The 16,498-nt window shown below is 40.2% G+C and overlaps 2 protein-coding genes across 40 annotated transcripts in view; one reads left to right on the top strand and one right to left on the bottom strand.

Annotated features, from left to right (window-relative positions):
- The window catches only part of PHLDB2 (pleckstrin homology like domain family B member 2), a 196,487-nt gene that overhangs the window by 87,157 nt on the left and 92,832 nt on the right, over positions 1 to 16,498 (bottom strand). For 12 of the 16 annotated variants that reach the window (XM_079101422.1, XM_079101412.1, XM_079101420.1 and 9 more), the window contains exon 2: positions 13,845 to 14,020. In XM_079101422.1, coding sequence (XP_078957548.1) covers positions 13,845 to 13,965 — 121 coding nt within the window. In that variant the 5' untranslated portion in view covers positions 13,966 to 14,020. The other 4 variants (XM_079101424.1, XM_079101425.1, XM_079101426.1 and 1 more) reach the window with 4 other exon arrangements.
- Positions 6,118 to 16,498, top strand: part of LOC306638218 (uncharacterized protein) — a 46,798-nt gene continuing 36,417 nt past the window's right edge. For 10 of the 24 annotated variants that reach the window (XR_013757419.1, XR_013757422.1, XR_013757423.1 and 7 more), the window contains exons 1-3: positions 6,459 to 6,581; positions 9,653 to 9,812; positions 10,338 to 10,404. Coding sequence is in view for 1 of the 24 variants with exons in the window: in XM_079101451.1 (XP_078957577.1) it covers positions 6,517 to 6,581; positions 9,772 to 9,812 (106 nt within the window). In the remaining 23 variants the exon portion in view is untranslated. Of the gene's footprint in view, positions 6,257 to 6,451; positions 6,582 to 9,652; positions 9,813 to 10,337; positions 10,405 to 13,968; positions 14,465 to 14,861; positions 16,075 to 16,498 lie in introns of those variants that run through there. The other 14 variants (XR_013757417.1, XR_013757418.1, XR_013757420.1 and 11 more) reach the window with 7 other exon arrangements.

Raw genomic sequence — 16,498 nt, 5'->3', positions numbered from 1 at the left:
ACATTCCAAGGGCATGGTAAATTGTTTTGGCATAACATAGTGGGAAAAAGGCCTGGTCAGAATTATGTTAATGTAATAGAGTGTGGATATTAGATTCAGCATGATATACAAGAGGTATTTTGTCTACATTCCCATGGTTTGCAATTTCCTTAACAAATCTTAAGCTGTTCCTGAAAACCTACTTCTGCAATGACGTAATCAGGGTGGCAGCCAGGCATCACTTACCAGTCCCCTCTGAGCATCTCTTGGCTATAAAGCACTATACAGACTGGGTCTGAATTGGTCAAAAGAATGCCTAAGTTGGCCTTCCCTTGCTTTGTACCTGCATTGGTGTTAGCAGTAAAGTGGTCAAGAAATGAATCTTTAGCTGGGCACAGTGGCACCCGCCTGTAATCCAGTGGCTGGGGAGGCTGAGGCAGGAGGATGGAGAGTTCAATGCCAGCCTCAGCAAAAGCGAGATACTAAGCAACTCAGTGAGACACTGTTTCTAAATTAAAAAATACAAAATAGGGCTGGGTTTATGGCTCAGTTGTTGAGTGCCCCTGAGTTCAATCCCCAGGATCCCCTTCCCCCAAAAAGAAATGAATCTTGGAAAACTCTTATAAACTTCAGCTTTTTGTTTTTGCGATTTCATAGGTTAATTGCACGGGCACACTGCCATCTGGAAAAGTCACATGCAATATGTAAACAAAACACTCTAAGAAGATCAACACTAGTTTCCACTGAGCTCTAGGTTTAACAGCAAGTCTTAGAAAAGACTGACCCTACTTAAGGTAACAATATCAAATATTGGGGTGCACAAACTCTTCTTCATCTTACTTTGTAAAGAAAAGTAGTGCATCTAATAAATTCAAGTTATAAGCACTAAACAAATAGCTCTTCTAAAAACCTCTAGACTTCTCCACATAATTTAGCCTATTGGTCTACATGTTATTTATCTGTTTCTTTGTATAGCAAGCTTCTGCAACCCCTGATGTTCCCTCACCTAAATAAAATGATTTTTATACTTGGGTTTCTCTTATTTATCACTAGCTGTCACACTGCTTTAAAAATCTCACCTTTAAAGCAGCTATAACACAAAGCTTCTTTTCAACAATGTCTAAAAAATCCCTAAATATCATGAAAACAACTGTGTGCAAATTTAGCCCCTAGAAGGTCAAATTTCTGGGTGACTGAGATGATTACTAAATGTTTATGTTGAAGAGATCTGAAAACCTGAACTATTGTTTTGATTCCATTTATTTTCAAAAGACAAGTCACATTAATCAAGTCTCCAAAAATATTTCCAGTAATGAATATTTTGAAAAAATATTCTCTCTCTTCTCTCATCATCTGAAGGAAAAAAGAAAAAAAAAAAAAAAGAAAAACACACAAAGAGTAACAAGAATAGTCAGATAAAAAGTGGTAATAAAAAGGCTGTTGTGGTGAAAGTTGTACCCTATTTGCATACGATGAATCAAAAAAAGAAATAAAGGCTGTTACCTCTTTAGTGCAGCACCTGCAGGGGGTAAATCCCTTAAAGGAGTCATTTTTAATATATTGTATGTACTTTGCTGTTGCATGTACTTTGCTTTGAGGTATACCCATTTGCCAGTTGTTACAATGTTAGTTCCCTCAGCACCGCTCAGAGCTCTACGCTCTCCCAGGAAAAGCTTACTAAGAGCCCTCCTAAACTGTCAGAACCTCACAGATTTGAGGATTAGATGAGATAACTACCATAGCAGAATGTCTTGGCACACAGCACTAGAACCCCTAATCAAAGGCCTAATGTCTAACCATAGTAACATGAACCTGAGAGCACACATGTTTGCAATTGATCAGACCATATGTGCACAACTCTCTGATAATGAAAAACTCATTGAGATAAATCCTTTCCATATACAGAGCTATTCATGAATATCATACTTATCAGACTCTCCCAGGAAATTAACAATAACTTTGTATTCTATCATTTTCTACCCCATTAGGTACACAGATGGAACAGTAGACATGGTGGGGTGTAAGAATAAGTGCAGTAGCTCAGGAGTTAGGCTATCTGGCTTGTTTTGCCACTACCCAGCCAACTTAGTGGGTGAGGGGCAAAGGCGTCAGATAAAAAGAATCTGTAAGATTCCTCTTACCCCAGAATTATTTTGTCCTACTTGTCCAAAAAATAGTCACATTTGAATTGTCTTTAGATTCCTAATCCAAGCTCTATGCGACTGAATTCATCTTAGATACCTACCCATAGTTTATGAATTTTTCCTACAATTGCCCCAAAACATATTCATCCTTAGATGCCAGGTATTTTTTCCTACATGCTCAGGAGGCCTCTCTCACTTTTCTTTCTAAGACAACCATAACCATTCATGTACTCTGCTCCTAATGGATAAGGAAGGCAGGGGTGGAAAATCTCAAATGTTCTGTTTTGTACCTGGATTCAAAAGCAGCATCTGCTGTGTTGTGGAACCATCTGTTGCCCGCTTTGCCATGGAAAGGATGGTGCAGGCTTCAGGAGTGTCACAGGCCACACAATGGAATTATCCCCTTCTTGGGGCTGATGCACCCAAACATATGCTTCACAGTCATCAAGGCTAATGCCACCCCTCCCCCATCTAAGAGTTTATTCTCTCACAATTAGTCAGGCCCAGTTTTTATTCATTTGTTAATTTTCTAAATTCCCTTTTGCTCGAAGACATAATTTTAAATTTTGTAATTCTGGGTTACACCTAGAAATATGCCCTTAACCACTGGAGCTTGCCAGTCACTAATCTGGACACCTCATTTGTAAAACTAAAAGGCTGAACTTTGTGAGCTCTGAGTCGCTCTCTTGGGCTCCAAATTACACTCCAAATTACTGTGATTTAAAGTCAACTTAGAGTCATCAATGAACTCAAGTTTTCCCATGTTTATGGTATACTGAGACTCTTAATGCCAAGGGCAAAAGACTCTGCAAAGAAAAGGCTTCTCTGACATGATCTCTTTGTGTTGAGCACACACACTTAAATTTAAATAAGTTTCTTGAGGATCTAAATTAAATTAAGAACCCTAATCTTGTTTACAGCTGTCCCTGAGGCAATATTCTAGTACTGGGTTTGAAGCTCCATGATTCTTTGTGTGTTCTAGGCAGGAAGTTCAGCAGCATCCAAGGTCTCTATTCACTAGATGTTAGTACTCCACTACTCCCAGCTGTGACAAAAATTCATTGTTCCAGCATCCTCTGGGCAACAAACCCTTTCCCCAAGGAGAACCCCTGCTGTCACACATAGCAGCATCTTTAAGAAAAAAACACATCCTTTAGAAGGTGTTTTTTTTTTTTTTTTTTTCAAATAGATAACACTTACACAATTCACAAAGTACACCAAGACTTAACAGATTATAAAGCACAGGCATTGCCCCTGAAAAATATAGTCACTCACTTTCCAAGTCATCCATAGGACTGCCTCCTTGTTAAGAGTTGAAAATTAGCATACCCTAACCTCTATTACTGTAAGCTAACCATAACATCAATTACTCTTTAAAAGTATTCTAAAGTAATCACATCTTCTACAGTAACTCTCCAATGCATTCTAAAACCAACCCTGCTTACAGACTTCAAAATGGAAAATAGAGGGAACTAGACAGCAGAGAGTTTGGTTTACTCATTTTGGCTTTTTCTTCACTTTCCTTCAGACACACACACACACACACACACACACACACACACACACGTAAAATATTTCTGAAGCAGTCAGCTTTGGCCAAAGTTCTTGAAAAGAGGATTTAGCAAGCTTTTAGCCCAATTTCCTAAGTATCTTTCCTTCTCCCACTTCACACAGAGATGGAGGAGACACCTCTTGCAGCCAATCTAGCCCCAAAAGAACAGCAGCTGCCAGCTGCATGAAGCAGACTAAAGCCTGCAAATTGACTGAAATGATGACTACCCTAAGCCAAACATCTCATTTTTCCATCTGTGAGAATGGCTGGGATTTGCAAACCTTTGGGTCTCTGAAGGTGAAGGCTACACTGAGAGCAAAAGCTCAACTCTTATGTGATATTAAAGTTAACACCAGTTATTGATGTTTTGGAGATTTTGCAGCTTCTTATGCACATATGTTTAAGTTTCCACATTAAATGTGTAAAGAAAAAGCCCTTTAAATCACTAAGTAGAGGATGTGAAAAGGGAGCCATGTATAGACAGCACCGTTACTTTTCAAAGAACCTCAGCTTTTTATTCAAACAAATATTTACACAATTGAGGGCAATGGCACTAGGCATATAGCTATTCTTTTAAATAGTGGGTAGCTCCAAAGGTTTATTTATCCAAAACCAACTACTCTGTTGCTAACCTACCAGGAACCAAGAATTCAAGTGCTCCAAGGGCAAAAGTTTAACCCTCTGAAACTGTGGACCTCATTCAGATCTCTTCCAGCTGAATTCAGACAGAAGACAAATCTCAATAATCCCGGTTAAAACAAACTAGGAAGCTTACAGTTACAAGTCCAATAGTTGAACATCTCCATCTGTGATGTATACATTCATATGATGAAGGAAATATGGCTGTCAAACATGTACACTAATAGGACTCCACATTTTAATGCCTCTATCTTATCCCCTCCCAATTGCACCTGGCTGTGACTTGCCTTGCATCCTACAACTCTTTAGAGTTGCAGAAGGAAGACTTTAGGCAAGAGGACCAGGCCAGCCCAGAGGATTTCCAGTCCGGAGCAAGACTACCTACATAAAAAGCTGAGGTGTCAGTCCTTCTTTTACATAAGAAAGGTAAATGAGAAACCACTGGAAGCAGGTTCGCCTTCCAAAGAAAGCTCTTTCAAACAGGAAACTCCAACCCTGGGAGGGACAGCCTGTCAGCCTTTTAATTTCCTGGCAGTGGCGGGAGTTAGCCAGGTCCTCAGCGCTTTAATAAGTGATGACTGCCAGTGCGAAGTTATTAAATGTACCAACAAACATTTCACTACTCCGCCGTACAGGGCACTGGAGAAACAGAGGGTGGAATCTCTCAAGGTTTCCAGTTTCTATCTGTAGCGGCGCACAGACCGCTGCATTATAAAACTTTTAGGAGATCCAAAGTTGAATTGGTATCGTAGGCTCTTGGTTGGAAAGCCTCAAGACTGAAACTCAAGCCTAGGTAGCCAGACATTTGGGGACTGGAGAAGGATCTTTTCTGGATCCCACGCCCCACACGATCCAGCCGCGTACCTTCTCTCGCAAAGGACCTATCCAGAAGAACCCAATTCCTCTCTTTTTCAACATTTCAGAATTGTCTGCAAAAGTTTCCCCCGGCACCCTAAATCCCACCCGTTCCCTACAATAACTCTGGAATCATCTCCTTCACCTCTCTCCAGGACCCCCTCACCTGGAGGTTCACGCAGCTCCCCAGAGTCATATACAATGGGGTTCCGAGTACCCTAAAGCTCCACAGCTCGGGCCCCGCCGACCCTGGCCAGGGCTTTTGTCCCTACTGACTGCAAGAGAAGCAAAGAAAGTCTGCGCCCTAGGCGCCCACTCACCGTCTCATCTTTCTTTCGAGCTACCGCTCTCCGCTGGTCCCGCCACCCTGTGGCCTGGCCCTTGCCTCCGCCCTCCCTTTCTCCCTCCCTCGAGCCCCAGTCTCGGCCCTGGCCGGCCCCGGACGCAGCTCCAGTCACCACCGTGCGCCCGCCAGCCACTTCGGACTTGCGCTGCGCAGTCAGCGCGCCCCTCCTCGGTCCAGGCGGCCACTGCCTCCTCTCCGCCCCCAACCCTCGCTGCGCAACCGGCAGCGACCAACTCCGCGGCGGGGGAGGCATTGTCCCCAAAGAGCCGCCCGGAGCTCAGAAGCAGCGCAGCCCCTTGCTCGCGGCCGAGCGCAGCCCTCTTCTCACCTGGCGCGGAGGCGCAACCTGGTCCTCACCACAAGAGACAGGAAGGCAGAGTTGGTGCGCCACGCCACGCCTCGATGCCCACCCCCTCGGGCCGCGTTGGTGGGCTCCGCGCCTCTGGGTCCCGCGCCCTCGGCCCCCTACCTAACCACAGCGGCGGGCATCGAGGAATTCGAGCAGTATAGTCGGGTACCCTCCCCGCTCCTGGGCAGTTTGCTCTCGGGGATTTTTACTGCTGCTGGGGGAGCCTGGATGTTCGCCCCATCGCTGGGCGCCACCCTCTCAAAGCTGCACTCACAGTAAGGTCGTATAGACTTTTGAGGCAACTTTATGAGCTGGAAGAAGGGCGGGAGCGTACACATCCCTGAGTGATGATTTCCTCATCGAAGATGAAGTTTCTTCTGGGGAAACTCCAGGTGACCACACCTCCTGTAGACATTTCGCCCCCGGGCAGGTTTACCTGATGCGTCAGAAAAGCAACTGTGCAAAATCGTAGGCGAACGACCTCAGGCAAGGGCTGGAGTCAGGAGGTTTAGAATTCATATATACCGATTGCCTTGCAGTCGTTTCCCTTTAAAGTTTCTGTATTTTCTAACATTTTTCTGAGCTGTAGTATCCAATGAAAACGATGCTGATATGAACGTCCTCCAGCTGTGCTTCCTCGGAAGGCAAAGAAATGGACCCAGGACTGCCCACAATCCACCTCCGCAGGCGAGAATGCAAATCTCTGCCAAATTCTGGGTCAGTCTCTGGGGTTACAGGGATGAAAGACAACAGCCCTGGAGGAACGTACAACCACAAGAAAGCACAACAAACTATTTAACTTGGGATGGCGTGGCTTTTAGGTCGTTTAGCTCCCAGAAACATTTTCTTCATTTCTAATATAGTAATAATAGTACTAATGCGGGAGGCCAGTTAAAATGCAAAGTACCTGTCACCGTGAGTAGATTCAGTAGTCACTTAACAAATAGCTTATTCCATATATTTTTCATTTAAGCAAGTGTAAGTCCAGCTTCTAACTTCATGGAGTACCTACCTCACCTACAAGAATGCTTAATGTTTTATAGGACTTTTTTTTTTTTTTTTTTTCTTTTCTGAGTTTTTGCCCTACAGAAATATACATGGATCAATTCAATGGTTAAAGGCTCCAGTAATTCTCTTACATATATAAATTTCTCCCTTTTATTGGGTCATCCTCATGAACTTAAATGTGTTATTTTTCTCATCTTAAAAAACAAACTCTATTGTGTTCACTTCCCCCTCCAGTCATTTGCCCCCACACACACACACTTTTTTTTTTTTTTTTTTTTTTTTTTTTTTTCCTGTTCAGCTACAGCAAAACTCCCTTAACAAATTGTTAAGAAAAGCTGTCTTCAACTTCTCTCTTCTCGTTCTTCCCATTTACATCAGTCAGGCTTTGCTTCTACTATGTCTCTAGAATTGTTCTTGTTGAAATCAAACTGTGCAATTAAAAAATTGTTTCTTGCTCTTCATTTTACTTAAGACTATCAGCACAATTAGCAGTTGGTCACTTTCTCCTTCGGGAATCACTTTTACTTGACTTCCATGATACATTTTCACAGTTTTCTTCCTACCCACTTGTTGCTCCTTTTAAGTTTCCTGTACTGGTTCTTTCTTTTCATCTAATCTCAGAACACTCGAGTGTTCTGAGTTCAAACTTGGGACCTCTTCTCTAGTCTCACTCCCTTGGGAATCTCATCTTGTCTCATAGCATTAAATACTATCTATATGTTGATTACTACCAAATTTTACCTCTAGCCTGGCCCTTTCCCCTGAATTCCAGGCTCCTGGCAACTGCCCACTTGGATGCCTACTGAACTTCTCACACTTAACGTTTCCACTGAAGTTTCTCCCTCTGTTCTTCAATCACAGAAATCATCCTCGCATCAGGTCTAAAATTTTGGTATTGTCCCACTTTTCTTCTTGCCAATCCATCACCCAACCCAAGCTGGGTAAAGGACCTGACTCAGTCACTTTACCAGCCAAGTTATTTGAGTGCATTATTTACCCTCGTTGAGAAACAAATTGTTATCCTCAACACTTGTTTATGGATTAATGTGATAATTCTTTGCACAGGGATAGAAAACACTAACAGAGCAATCAATAGAATGGTCTCCAACCATAATCAGTTGATAATGACATTGACTGTGACATGGTACTTTGTCCTACATAAATGGAGTTTCTCATTATGCACTCCTTTTAGAATTTAGTAGTGGGATAAATTTTTTTCTCTCTTAAAAATATATTCTTTCATCTCTTAGGAAAGGTATCTTCATCCATTTTCACATTAGATTTGCACCCATTGTTAAGGAGAACTCTAAAACCAGTGCTTCCCTTTGTATTTTAATGTTCAGGAGACTCAGTCAAACTTACTATTAAATTATTGTATAATAGTTATAAAGATGTTCCTTTTACCTCCTTCTTAATGTCTTAGATGTATTTCTATTTCAAAAACCTTATTGGACATTTGGATTTTACTCTGTGTTCTCAAATATACATTTAAATAGATGAAGTACAAATAACACGTTAGCTATTCAAATAAACACCAGAAAATTAACCAAAATTACAATGGAAATCACTTTAACCTCCCAGGGACACAAAAGGGCAAATATCTCAACTTTGTCTCCTCAGCCAGTTTAATTATTATCCCCACATGCTGCTTTATGTTTAAACTTTTACAAGACTGACTAATTATACAGTGATTAATTTCTGCATCAAAACGTTCTCTTGTGCCTTGTTCTCAATCTCTTCTGTGAGTTTATTTTACAGTCAGGCAGGGAAAGTATGCCGAGTATGAGTGTGTGAGCATGTATGTGTGTATGCACTTGTGCATATGTGTGCCTTTCAGATTAACCTACCCCAGCTGTCTTTATCTGGCTCACTTTCTAATTACTTGAGGACCTTGAATTGGTCTTCTTTACCTTCATGAAGAGCTTAAAACAAGGAGTTTTCTTTGTTCCTTATCTGCTTAAATAGAGAAAACAACCATCACTTCTGCAGCAGGGCTTCTCAATATTGCAGGGAAATCAGTTTCTCTTCTGTTAGTCTTTATTTTTCTTTTTATCTGACTTTTACCATCCTTCCACTTATCTCATACCTTGATTTCAAATTCATCCTTTAACGTATGTGCGTGTGTGCACATATGCATGAGCATGTGTTTTGAGTTACCTGGGGTAGAAATAGAGGTGCACATTTGATGTGTCAGGTATATGTGGACCTCATTGCCCGAGAGACTTCTGACAACTCAGAGCAGGCTTAGAATTAAAACATGAGAACAGTTCAAACAAAGGCCAATTTACTAAGCACCTACTAATTGCTATACAATGTGCAAGATGTAGGGAAAATGGTGATCAAAGAAAGCATTTTCTGTCTTTGAGGATTTTACTGCCTAATATATAACTGAAATGCTATAATGTAATATAACAGGTACTATAAAGAAAAGATACAAATGACTTCAGATAAAGGGGTATCTGTGCCCAGTGAGTCCACAAAGGAAGACCATATGTGTGACCGTCATATTGAAAGAAAGGGGCTCTCTAGCAGAGGAAATGGCATGAGCAATGCAGGAGGACAGTAAAGCCGAGGAATGCTGGGAAATGTGATAATACAGCCTGCCCGTGGAGACAGGAGGGAGAAGTAGGAGATAAGACCTAAGTAGCTGGGGCCAGATTTGAGGGAACTTCAGAGATAGGGATTTGAATTTTAGATTTCATGTCTAATACCATGTTAATTATGTCATTTCCTTGCTCTAAACTTGCACTGGCTCCTCCTTGCCTGACAAACACCGGAAGAACCAGTGGCTGTGCAGGAAGCAAAACCTGATTCTATAAGCCTAGGAAGGAGGAAAGATGAGCTTTAGCCACAAAATTTAAAGATGCCAATAAAGGTGTACTGATGATGTTTCCTACAGAAAAGGAATCGCTCCAACAACTATGTTCACTAAAACCCCAGGTAAGGACACTGAATCTCTGCCCATTCCTGACTGCCATCCTTTGTTTCATGTTATGGGGACTCCATAGTTAAAGATCTTGCAATTCTCACAGAAATAAATATGGAATGGGTAACTTTTGGTGGTTGGGTCAGGTGTTGGATATTTAGTGACAATACAATTAAATGATTTCCCCCAGAGTTTCAGGCCTACCTGTGTGAGATTTTTATTTCATTTATTTATTTATTTTGGTTACTGGGAATTTAACCCAGGGACACTTAACCAATGAGCTACATTGCCCGGCCTTTTATTTTTTATTTTGAGACAAAGTCTTGCTAAGTTGCTTAGAACCTTGCTGCGTCTGGCCTCCATCCTTCTTCTGCTTCAGTCTCCAGAGTCTAGGATTATAGGCATGTGCTGCTGTGCCCAGCTTGTGACCTGTTTTTTGTTTTTGTTTTTTTTTTTTAAATCTTCCACATTATGGGGACAATTTCATTGGTTCTATCAGGGATTTATAACTACAACTAATAAAAACATTGTTATTCCAGGTACGGTGGCACACATCTGTAATCCCAGCAATCTGGAAGACTGAGGCAGGAGGATCACAAGTTTGAGGTCAGTCTCAGCAAATTAGTGAGGCCCTAAGCAACTACATAAAACCATTGTCTCAAAGTAAAAAAATAAAGGAGCTGGGAATGTAGCTCAGTGAGAAAGTGCTCCTGAATCCAATCCTCAGTACCAGTAAATAAATAAATAAATAAATAGACTGGGAATATAGTTCAGTGGTAAAGCACCCCTGGGTTCAATCCCCAGTGTCAAAAATAAAAATTAAAAAAATAAATAAACACCATACAAAAAATATAAAAAGAAAGAAAGAAAGTAAAAGATTTACTGTTAGTCCCCAATAAGTTCAAAATGGATGTTCAAAGAATTTATTTCTGATACAGGTAGTCATGTTTACAACTAGTACAATCCTTCTAGACTCATTTGAATTTCTGGCTATCCCCAAGAACCAGGAATTTCTGTAAGTTATAAATATGCCATAAAGATGATCAAAATTTACTTGCTGTGTGGTCCAAATGAGAACCCAAAGAAACTCTATTTAAAATGTCATTTTCTTATTATCGATTTTCAAAGGTCAATTCTTAAGATACTATTAGCATTGTGTTTCCAAGAGTGATATAAGGCTCTCCAGAACTTTAGCATGGGCATATGGATATACTATACCTTTAGTGTTAATATTAGAGTTAGTTAGCTTTATACAAAGCTTAACAACCTAATAATAGACAGGAGAAACATTAAGTTTATTGAAGTGAATGTGGTAGTTGAAAAGCAAATATAGGTATGTTTAAAGTCTACACTAAGACTATTGGCCCAGCTTTCTGGGGCTTTTTTTTTTTTTTTTTTTTCTGATTCCTCTAAAAAAAATCCCGAGGTCAGATCTGGGTACCCCCTCACACCACCCCACCTCACACACAAAACTGAAGTGCTGGGAGAGGGAAACCTCCTAGGAGAGTCCAATTCCTCACATTTGTTGAGCGTTGATGAGCAATGTCAACACAAGCCCCAGTGTGGTTTGTTGCTTTCCTCTTGCAAAGCTAGTTTTGTCTCACATGCAGAAGTTATCAAAGTGGCTACCCAGGTGGAAAATTCTTTACACAGGCAATTTGGAAGGATCCATATCAGTGGAAGGCAACATTACCCTTGATGAATCATTCACTGGCAATTACTTCTCAAAAGAGTTTTAGCTCTCATGGGTTGTTAAGAGTATTTCTGGTTAAATCCTCAATGACTTTGTAAAGAGTTGAATGCTTTGGTATTATTGGAAATAGCAGTCCTTATTTTCCATTCCAATTGCTACAATTCTCAGTACAAGAAAGAAGGAGGGTCACGGGGGACACATGGAGGAGGTTAGGGGTCACATATTGCACACCTCCAAAGGAATATCCCTCAACATAGCAGACCAAATCATTGTCACCATCCCCCATGTGACCCCTCAGCCTCTTTCTTTGTTATATTCTATGATTCAGTAAAGATCACCCTATATCCAACTCCCCAAATCTGGAAACTGTACGCAGTTTCTCATGCTTCCTTAATCCCTACTAACAATTCATAGCTATTATCATATATCATATAATTTTTACCTCTTTTTTTTTTAAGTGCTGGGGATTTAACCCAGGGTTCTGTACATACTAGGCAAGTGCCCTTCTACTAAGCTACATTCCTATGCCTTTTTACCTCTTAAATATTTGTTAGTAATACTCTTTGCCCTATCCTGTATACCTTCATTGATTATGTACTACTTCCAATTCCCACTTGAAGAGAGGGGAAGGAAAAAGTCCAGAGATCAGGGGAGATGGATTCTTTTTAGACCTGGGACTGGAGGGACACTAGGTTTGTGGTAAGCAAGGCTTACCCAAGCTAAAGGATGATGGAAGATCCGTATCTTAGAGAAAGGGTCTGGAAGCATCAAACCCAAGGCCCTGTGCATATGAACATGAGAAGTGATGGGGAATAGTGGAGTTGCTTATTAATGGCTCAGATTTTGAAGCTTGTGTTTATGGTTGGATGTGATGGCTAGGGAGCTGGAGTAGCCAGACATTGGGATTATAATAAGCCCCTAAATCAAGTTTCTGGTCTCAACAGCACTAATTAAATTTTCAATTATTTTATTAGTCGCCCTCCCCCATTTTCCCACAAAATTCTAAACTTGGTGAGAGCAGAGATTTTTCCCCTTATATTCCCAGTGCAATAAGGCATACGTGATGGACACTAAAATATTTGTTGAATAATTACATAAACCGGTCTCGAATACTGAAAATCTAATTGTATCACTTCTATGCTTGGAATTCTTCAGTGACTCCTCAAAGACTTTAGGATAAAATAAATCAGGAATCCTCGGGTTAGCAAAAAAACAAACAACACGAGATAAGTCATCTGGATACTCTAGGTTACTTCCAAATAGTTTACCTTTTCTTCCCTCTTTCTACAAGGAGGGAACGTTCAATCACACCAAAATACTCAGTTATTCATATATCACACTGATTCACCTCTTCCTTCATAACCACGGTTTACCTAGTACTGTTAATACAAGAATCACCCACTCCAGAAAGCTTTGCCCAACTCCGTGCCCAGTTTTAGTCAAGTGCCAAAGTATTTTCATTGTCATTTCAATTTTTTTTCTTTTACCATTCATGTCTTCTCGAGATACACACACTCTACAGACTGCCCACAATAGAGTAAGACAATTCCTTAAAAATCAATCTGTGTGTGTGAATATAGCATATATGTTTCTGGTTTTCTGGAGCTTTTTATTTTAACTCTTTGTGTCTGAAACTTAGCATAATGAGTAACTGAAAAATTAAACTTAGTTTGAAATCACCCTTATTAGAAGAGGACTGTGCTGTGCACAGTCGGCTGATCATAGGGAAAGACTAATGAGTTTGGCTCACATCAGATATCCAATAAATCCCTGAGCCCCCCTGGTTACTTGTTCATCTGATACATAATAAAAATAATGAAGAAAATAGACAATTTATAAAGCCATTCATTCTGTTTTAGTGTCAGTAAACATTTTAGAAACATTTCACCAGCACCACATATCCTATGAATTGGAAGCAGTTGAGTTGGAGCCTTGTCCCTCCTGGGAGGAGACAGTAGGATCAATTGCTCTGTTACAGCCTAAAAACTTGGGACCTTTCTTTATGCATGCCATTCCACCCATTCTGTGTGGGCTTTGCTTTCTAAATGACTGGTGAGCCACTGAAAAAGACCTCTACACACCAGCTACTTTCATCTTCCTGCCATCTAGTATCTGGATTAAACAAACCCTCAGCATGACTTCAGTGAGGTATGGAGCAGTGCCTGTGGGAGAGCTTGTAACCAGAACTCTGGGCAGGGACCATCAGCCTCAGGCTCTCTTCCTGGTGCTTGCTGGACTACTGAATTTATAGTGGAAAATACTAGCTCATTCTTAGCATGTATTGTGGAGTGGGTACTTGTAAGTATGTGTTTAAAGTCTCTGGGAATGAAGTACACACTGGGAAAATTCTCACCAAAATGTTGTGCATCACCAACTCCATCTTGTTTGGGCTCCTTTCTCTGGGTTTCTTCTCTGGGCTCCTCTCTCTGGGCATCTTCCTCAGGCTCCTCTCTCTGGGTATCTTCCTCCTCCATCAGGATATTCTGGTGATTCTCAAAGGAGACACTGGGACCAATGCCAGTCTGTATTCTGCAAGAAAAGAGAGGTACCATGATTGGGAAGTTGAAAGCTGAACTGACCTCTAAATAGTGAAGGCCAACAGAGCTTCATCTGTTAAACACAAGATGTTGAATATCTGGGAAACACTGAGTCCTTTTGAAGTTGAAAAGCAGACATCCTGGGTCATCTTGTTATCTCACTGCTAACTCTCCTTTAGAATGACAAAACTTAAACACCACCACCATCACCACCAATGAAAGCACATTTTTGGATGGAATGTTTATAGATTTAAAAAAAAAAGAAAAAAAAACCAAACTCCAGCAAATAAGTACAGAAGTTCCCTTTTATCAACCCCAGTGGTTCCCTGAAACTGCAGATAGTATTGACCCCTATATATACTGTTTTTTCCTGTATCTATGAAGAAGTTTAATTTATAAATTAGGCATAGTAAATGATTCATATTAACTAATAAAAATGAAATAGTATGCTGTAATAAATGTTATGCAAATATGTGGTATTTTTTCTCTGTGTGCAGATATAATATTATAGATCTGAAACTTCAGCATGTGATTTTCATATCCAAATTGCCAGCATCAATACCTTTACTTTGTGGGGCCTTTACTAAGTAAAATAAGGGTTACTTGAACACAAGCACCACAATGCAGCGACAGTCGATTTGATATCTGAAATAGTTACTAAGTGATTAACATGGAGGTAGCATATATGATATGTATACACTGGACAAGGGATGATTCATATCCCAAGAAGGATGGAGTAGGATGGCATGAGAGTTCCTCATGCTACTCAGAGGGCATGCAGTTTAAAACTTATGAATTGTTTATTTCTGGAACTTTCTATTTAATATTTTCAGAATAAGGTTGACTGTGGGACACTGAAACCATGGAAATTGAAAACTTATACAAAGGAGGACTACTGTGCTACTAGACAACACATAGACCAAAAGAGGGACCTTTTTCTTGGCCTGGCTGTATTTGCTTGGGTTTTTTGTTGCTCATTTTCTGTTTTTTTATCCTGCACTTATTATTTACCAGCCACCCTCTTAGGTGTTTTGTCATTTTTGTTTATTTTAATTTTTACATAATCCCATATTATGGAGAATAATATTGGTTCCAATGCTTGATTTTATCTGTCTTTTTCATCATAGCCATCCTAATGGGTGTGAAGTGGTGTCATATTATGTAATTGATAGGCATTTCCTTAATAGATAATGATATTTTGCATTTTCTCATGTGCTTATTAGTTATTTATACATTTCACTTGGAGAAATAACTAGTTCATTTGACCATTTTGAGTTTAAGAGTTCTTGATATTTTGCTGGGTGTGGTCACACACACTTATAATCCCAGTGACTTCGGAGGTTAAGGCAGGAGGATTGAAAGTTTGAGGCCAGCCCAAATATCTTAGTAAGACCATGTCTCAAAATAAAAAAGGCTGGGGATGTAGCTGATGAGGAAGATGGTAGCTTAGCCCACTCTCTCCCATTTCGAGAAAAAACAAATTTCTCATAATCTACATTCTTCAAGTATGTATCTCTATACTTTGGTACTTTATACTCTGTACTTATATACTCTAGAGATATATGCCAACTTAATATGTTCAAAATTTAGTTTTTCTTTTCATTCCATATTGGCTCCATTTCCTGTATTTCTATTCATAGATAATGATCCCATCATCCATCACTTATCCAAATTATACTAGACTTTCCCCTGTGCCCACCTATCAGTTCCAGTAAGTCATATTGGCCTGATGAGTTTTGCCTCACATATATTACAGAGTGTGCTTCACTCTCTTAACAAAATGCCCTAGTTTAACTGTTTGTTGACATCTCTCCTCGAAATATTGTATACACTTTTAACTGGTCTTTCTACCTCCAGTTCTGCTACCATTAAAATCCATCCTCCTTAACATATCAGGAACATTTAAACAAATCCTGATACGTCTTCAGCATTTCAAATAGAGATGGGAGTTGTCACATTATGGGGTAATGTACATTACTGGTTTTGTGACGTTTGATAACCCAGTCTTCCTTAGCATCTACCTGTTTTGTAAAATGAAAATGATAATATTTCACCTTAGAGTCACTGTGAGAAGGAAGTGAGAAAATATTTGACCTAGTATGTGCCCAACAAATTGGAGCCCATATGATGCTAGGACCATGTCATCTCCTGGGGCACTCCTGAAGAGAATACTGGGCACATTAAAGGTGAGGGATGCCCAAACTGAAAGCCAGGAACTCCTCAGGAAGCTCTTGAGTCTATGGTTTCATTTATATGAAATGTCCAGAATAGGCAAATCTATAGACACAGAAGGTGGATTAGTAGTTACCCATTGCTTGTTGGGGGAGGTAGAGGAAGGACAGTGGGTATAGTTTTGGGGGGAATAATGATTCTGGGTAAGTGGGTCGATATGTGAAAAACCATTGAACTTTACACTTTCAACAGGCAAACTATATGGTTTATAAACTATATATATATATCAATAAAACTT

Source organism: Sciurus vulgaris (assembly GCF_902686455.1).
Source record: "Sciurus vulgaris genome assembly, chromosome: 10".
Lineage (NCBI taxonomy): Eukaryota > Metazoa > Chordata > Mammalia > Rodentia > Sciuridae > Sciurus > Sciurus vulgaris.
The sequence above is the reverse complement of the archived record's forward strand: the minus strand, read 5'-3'. Positions and strand labels throughout refer to the sequence as shown.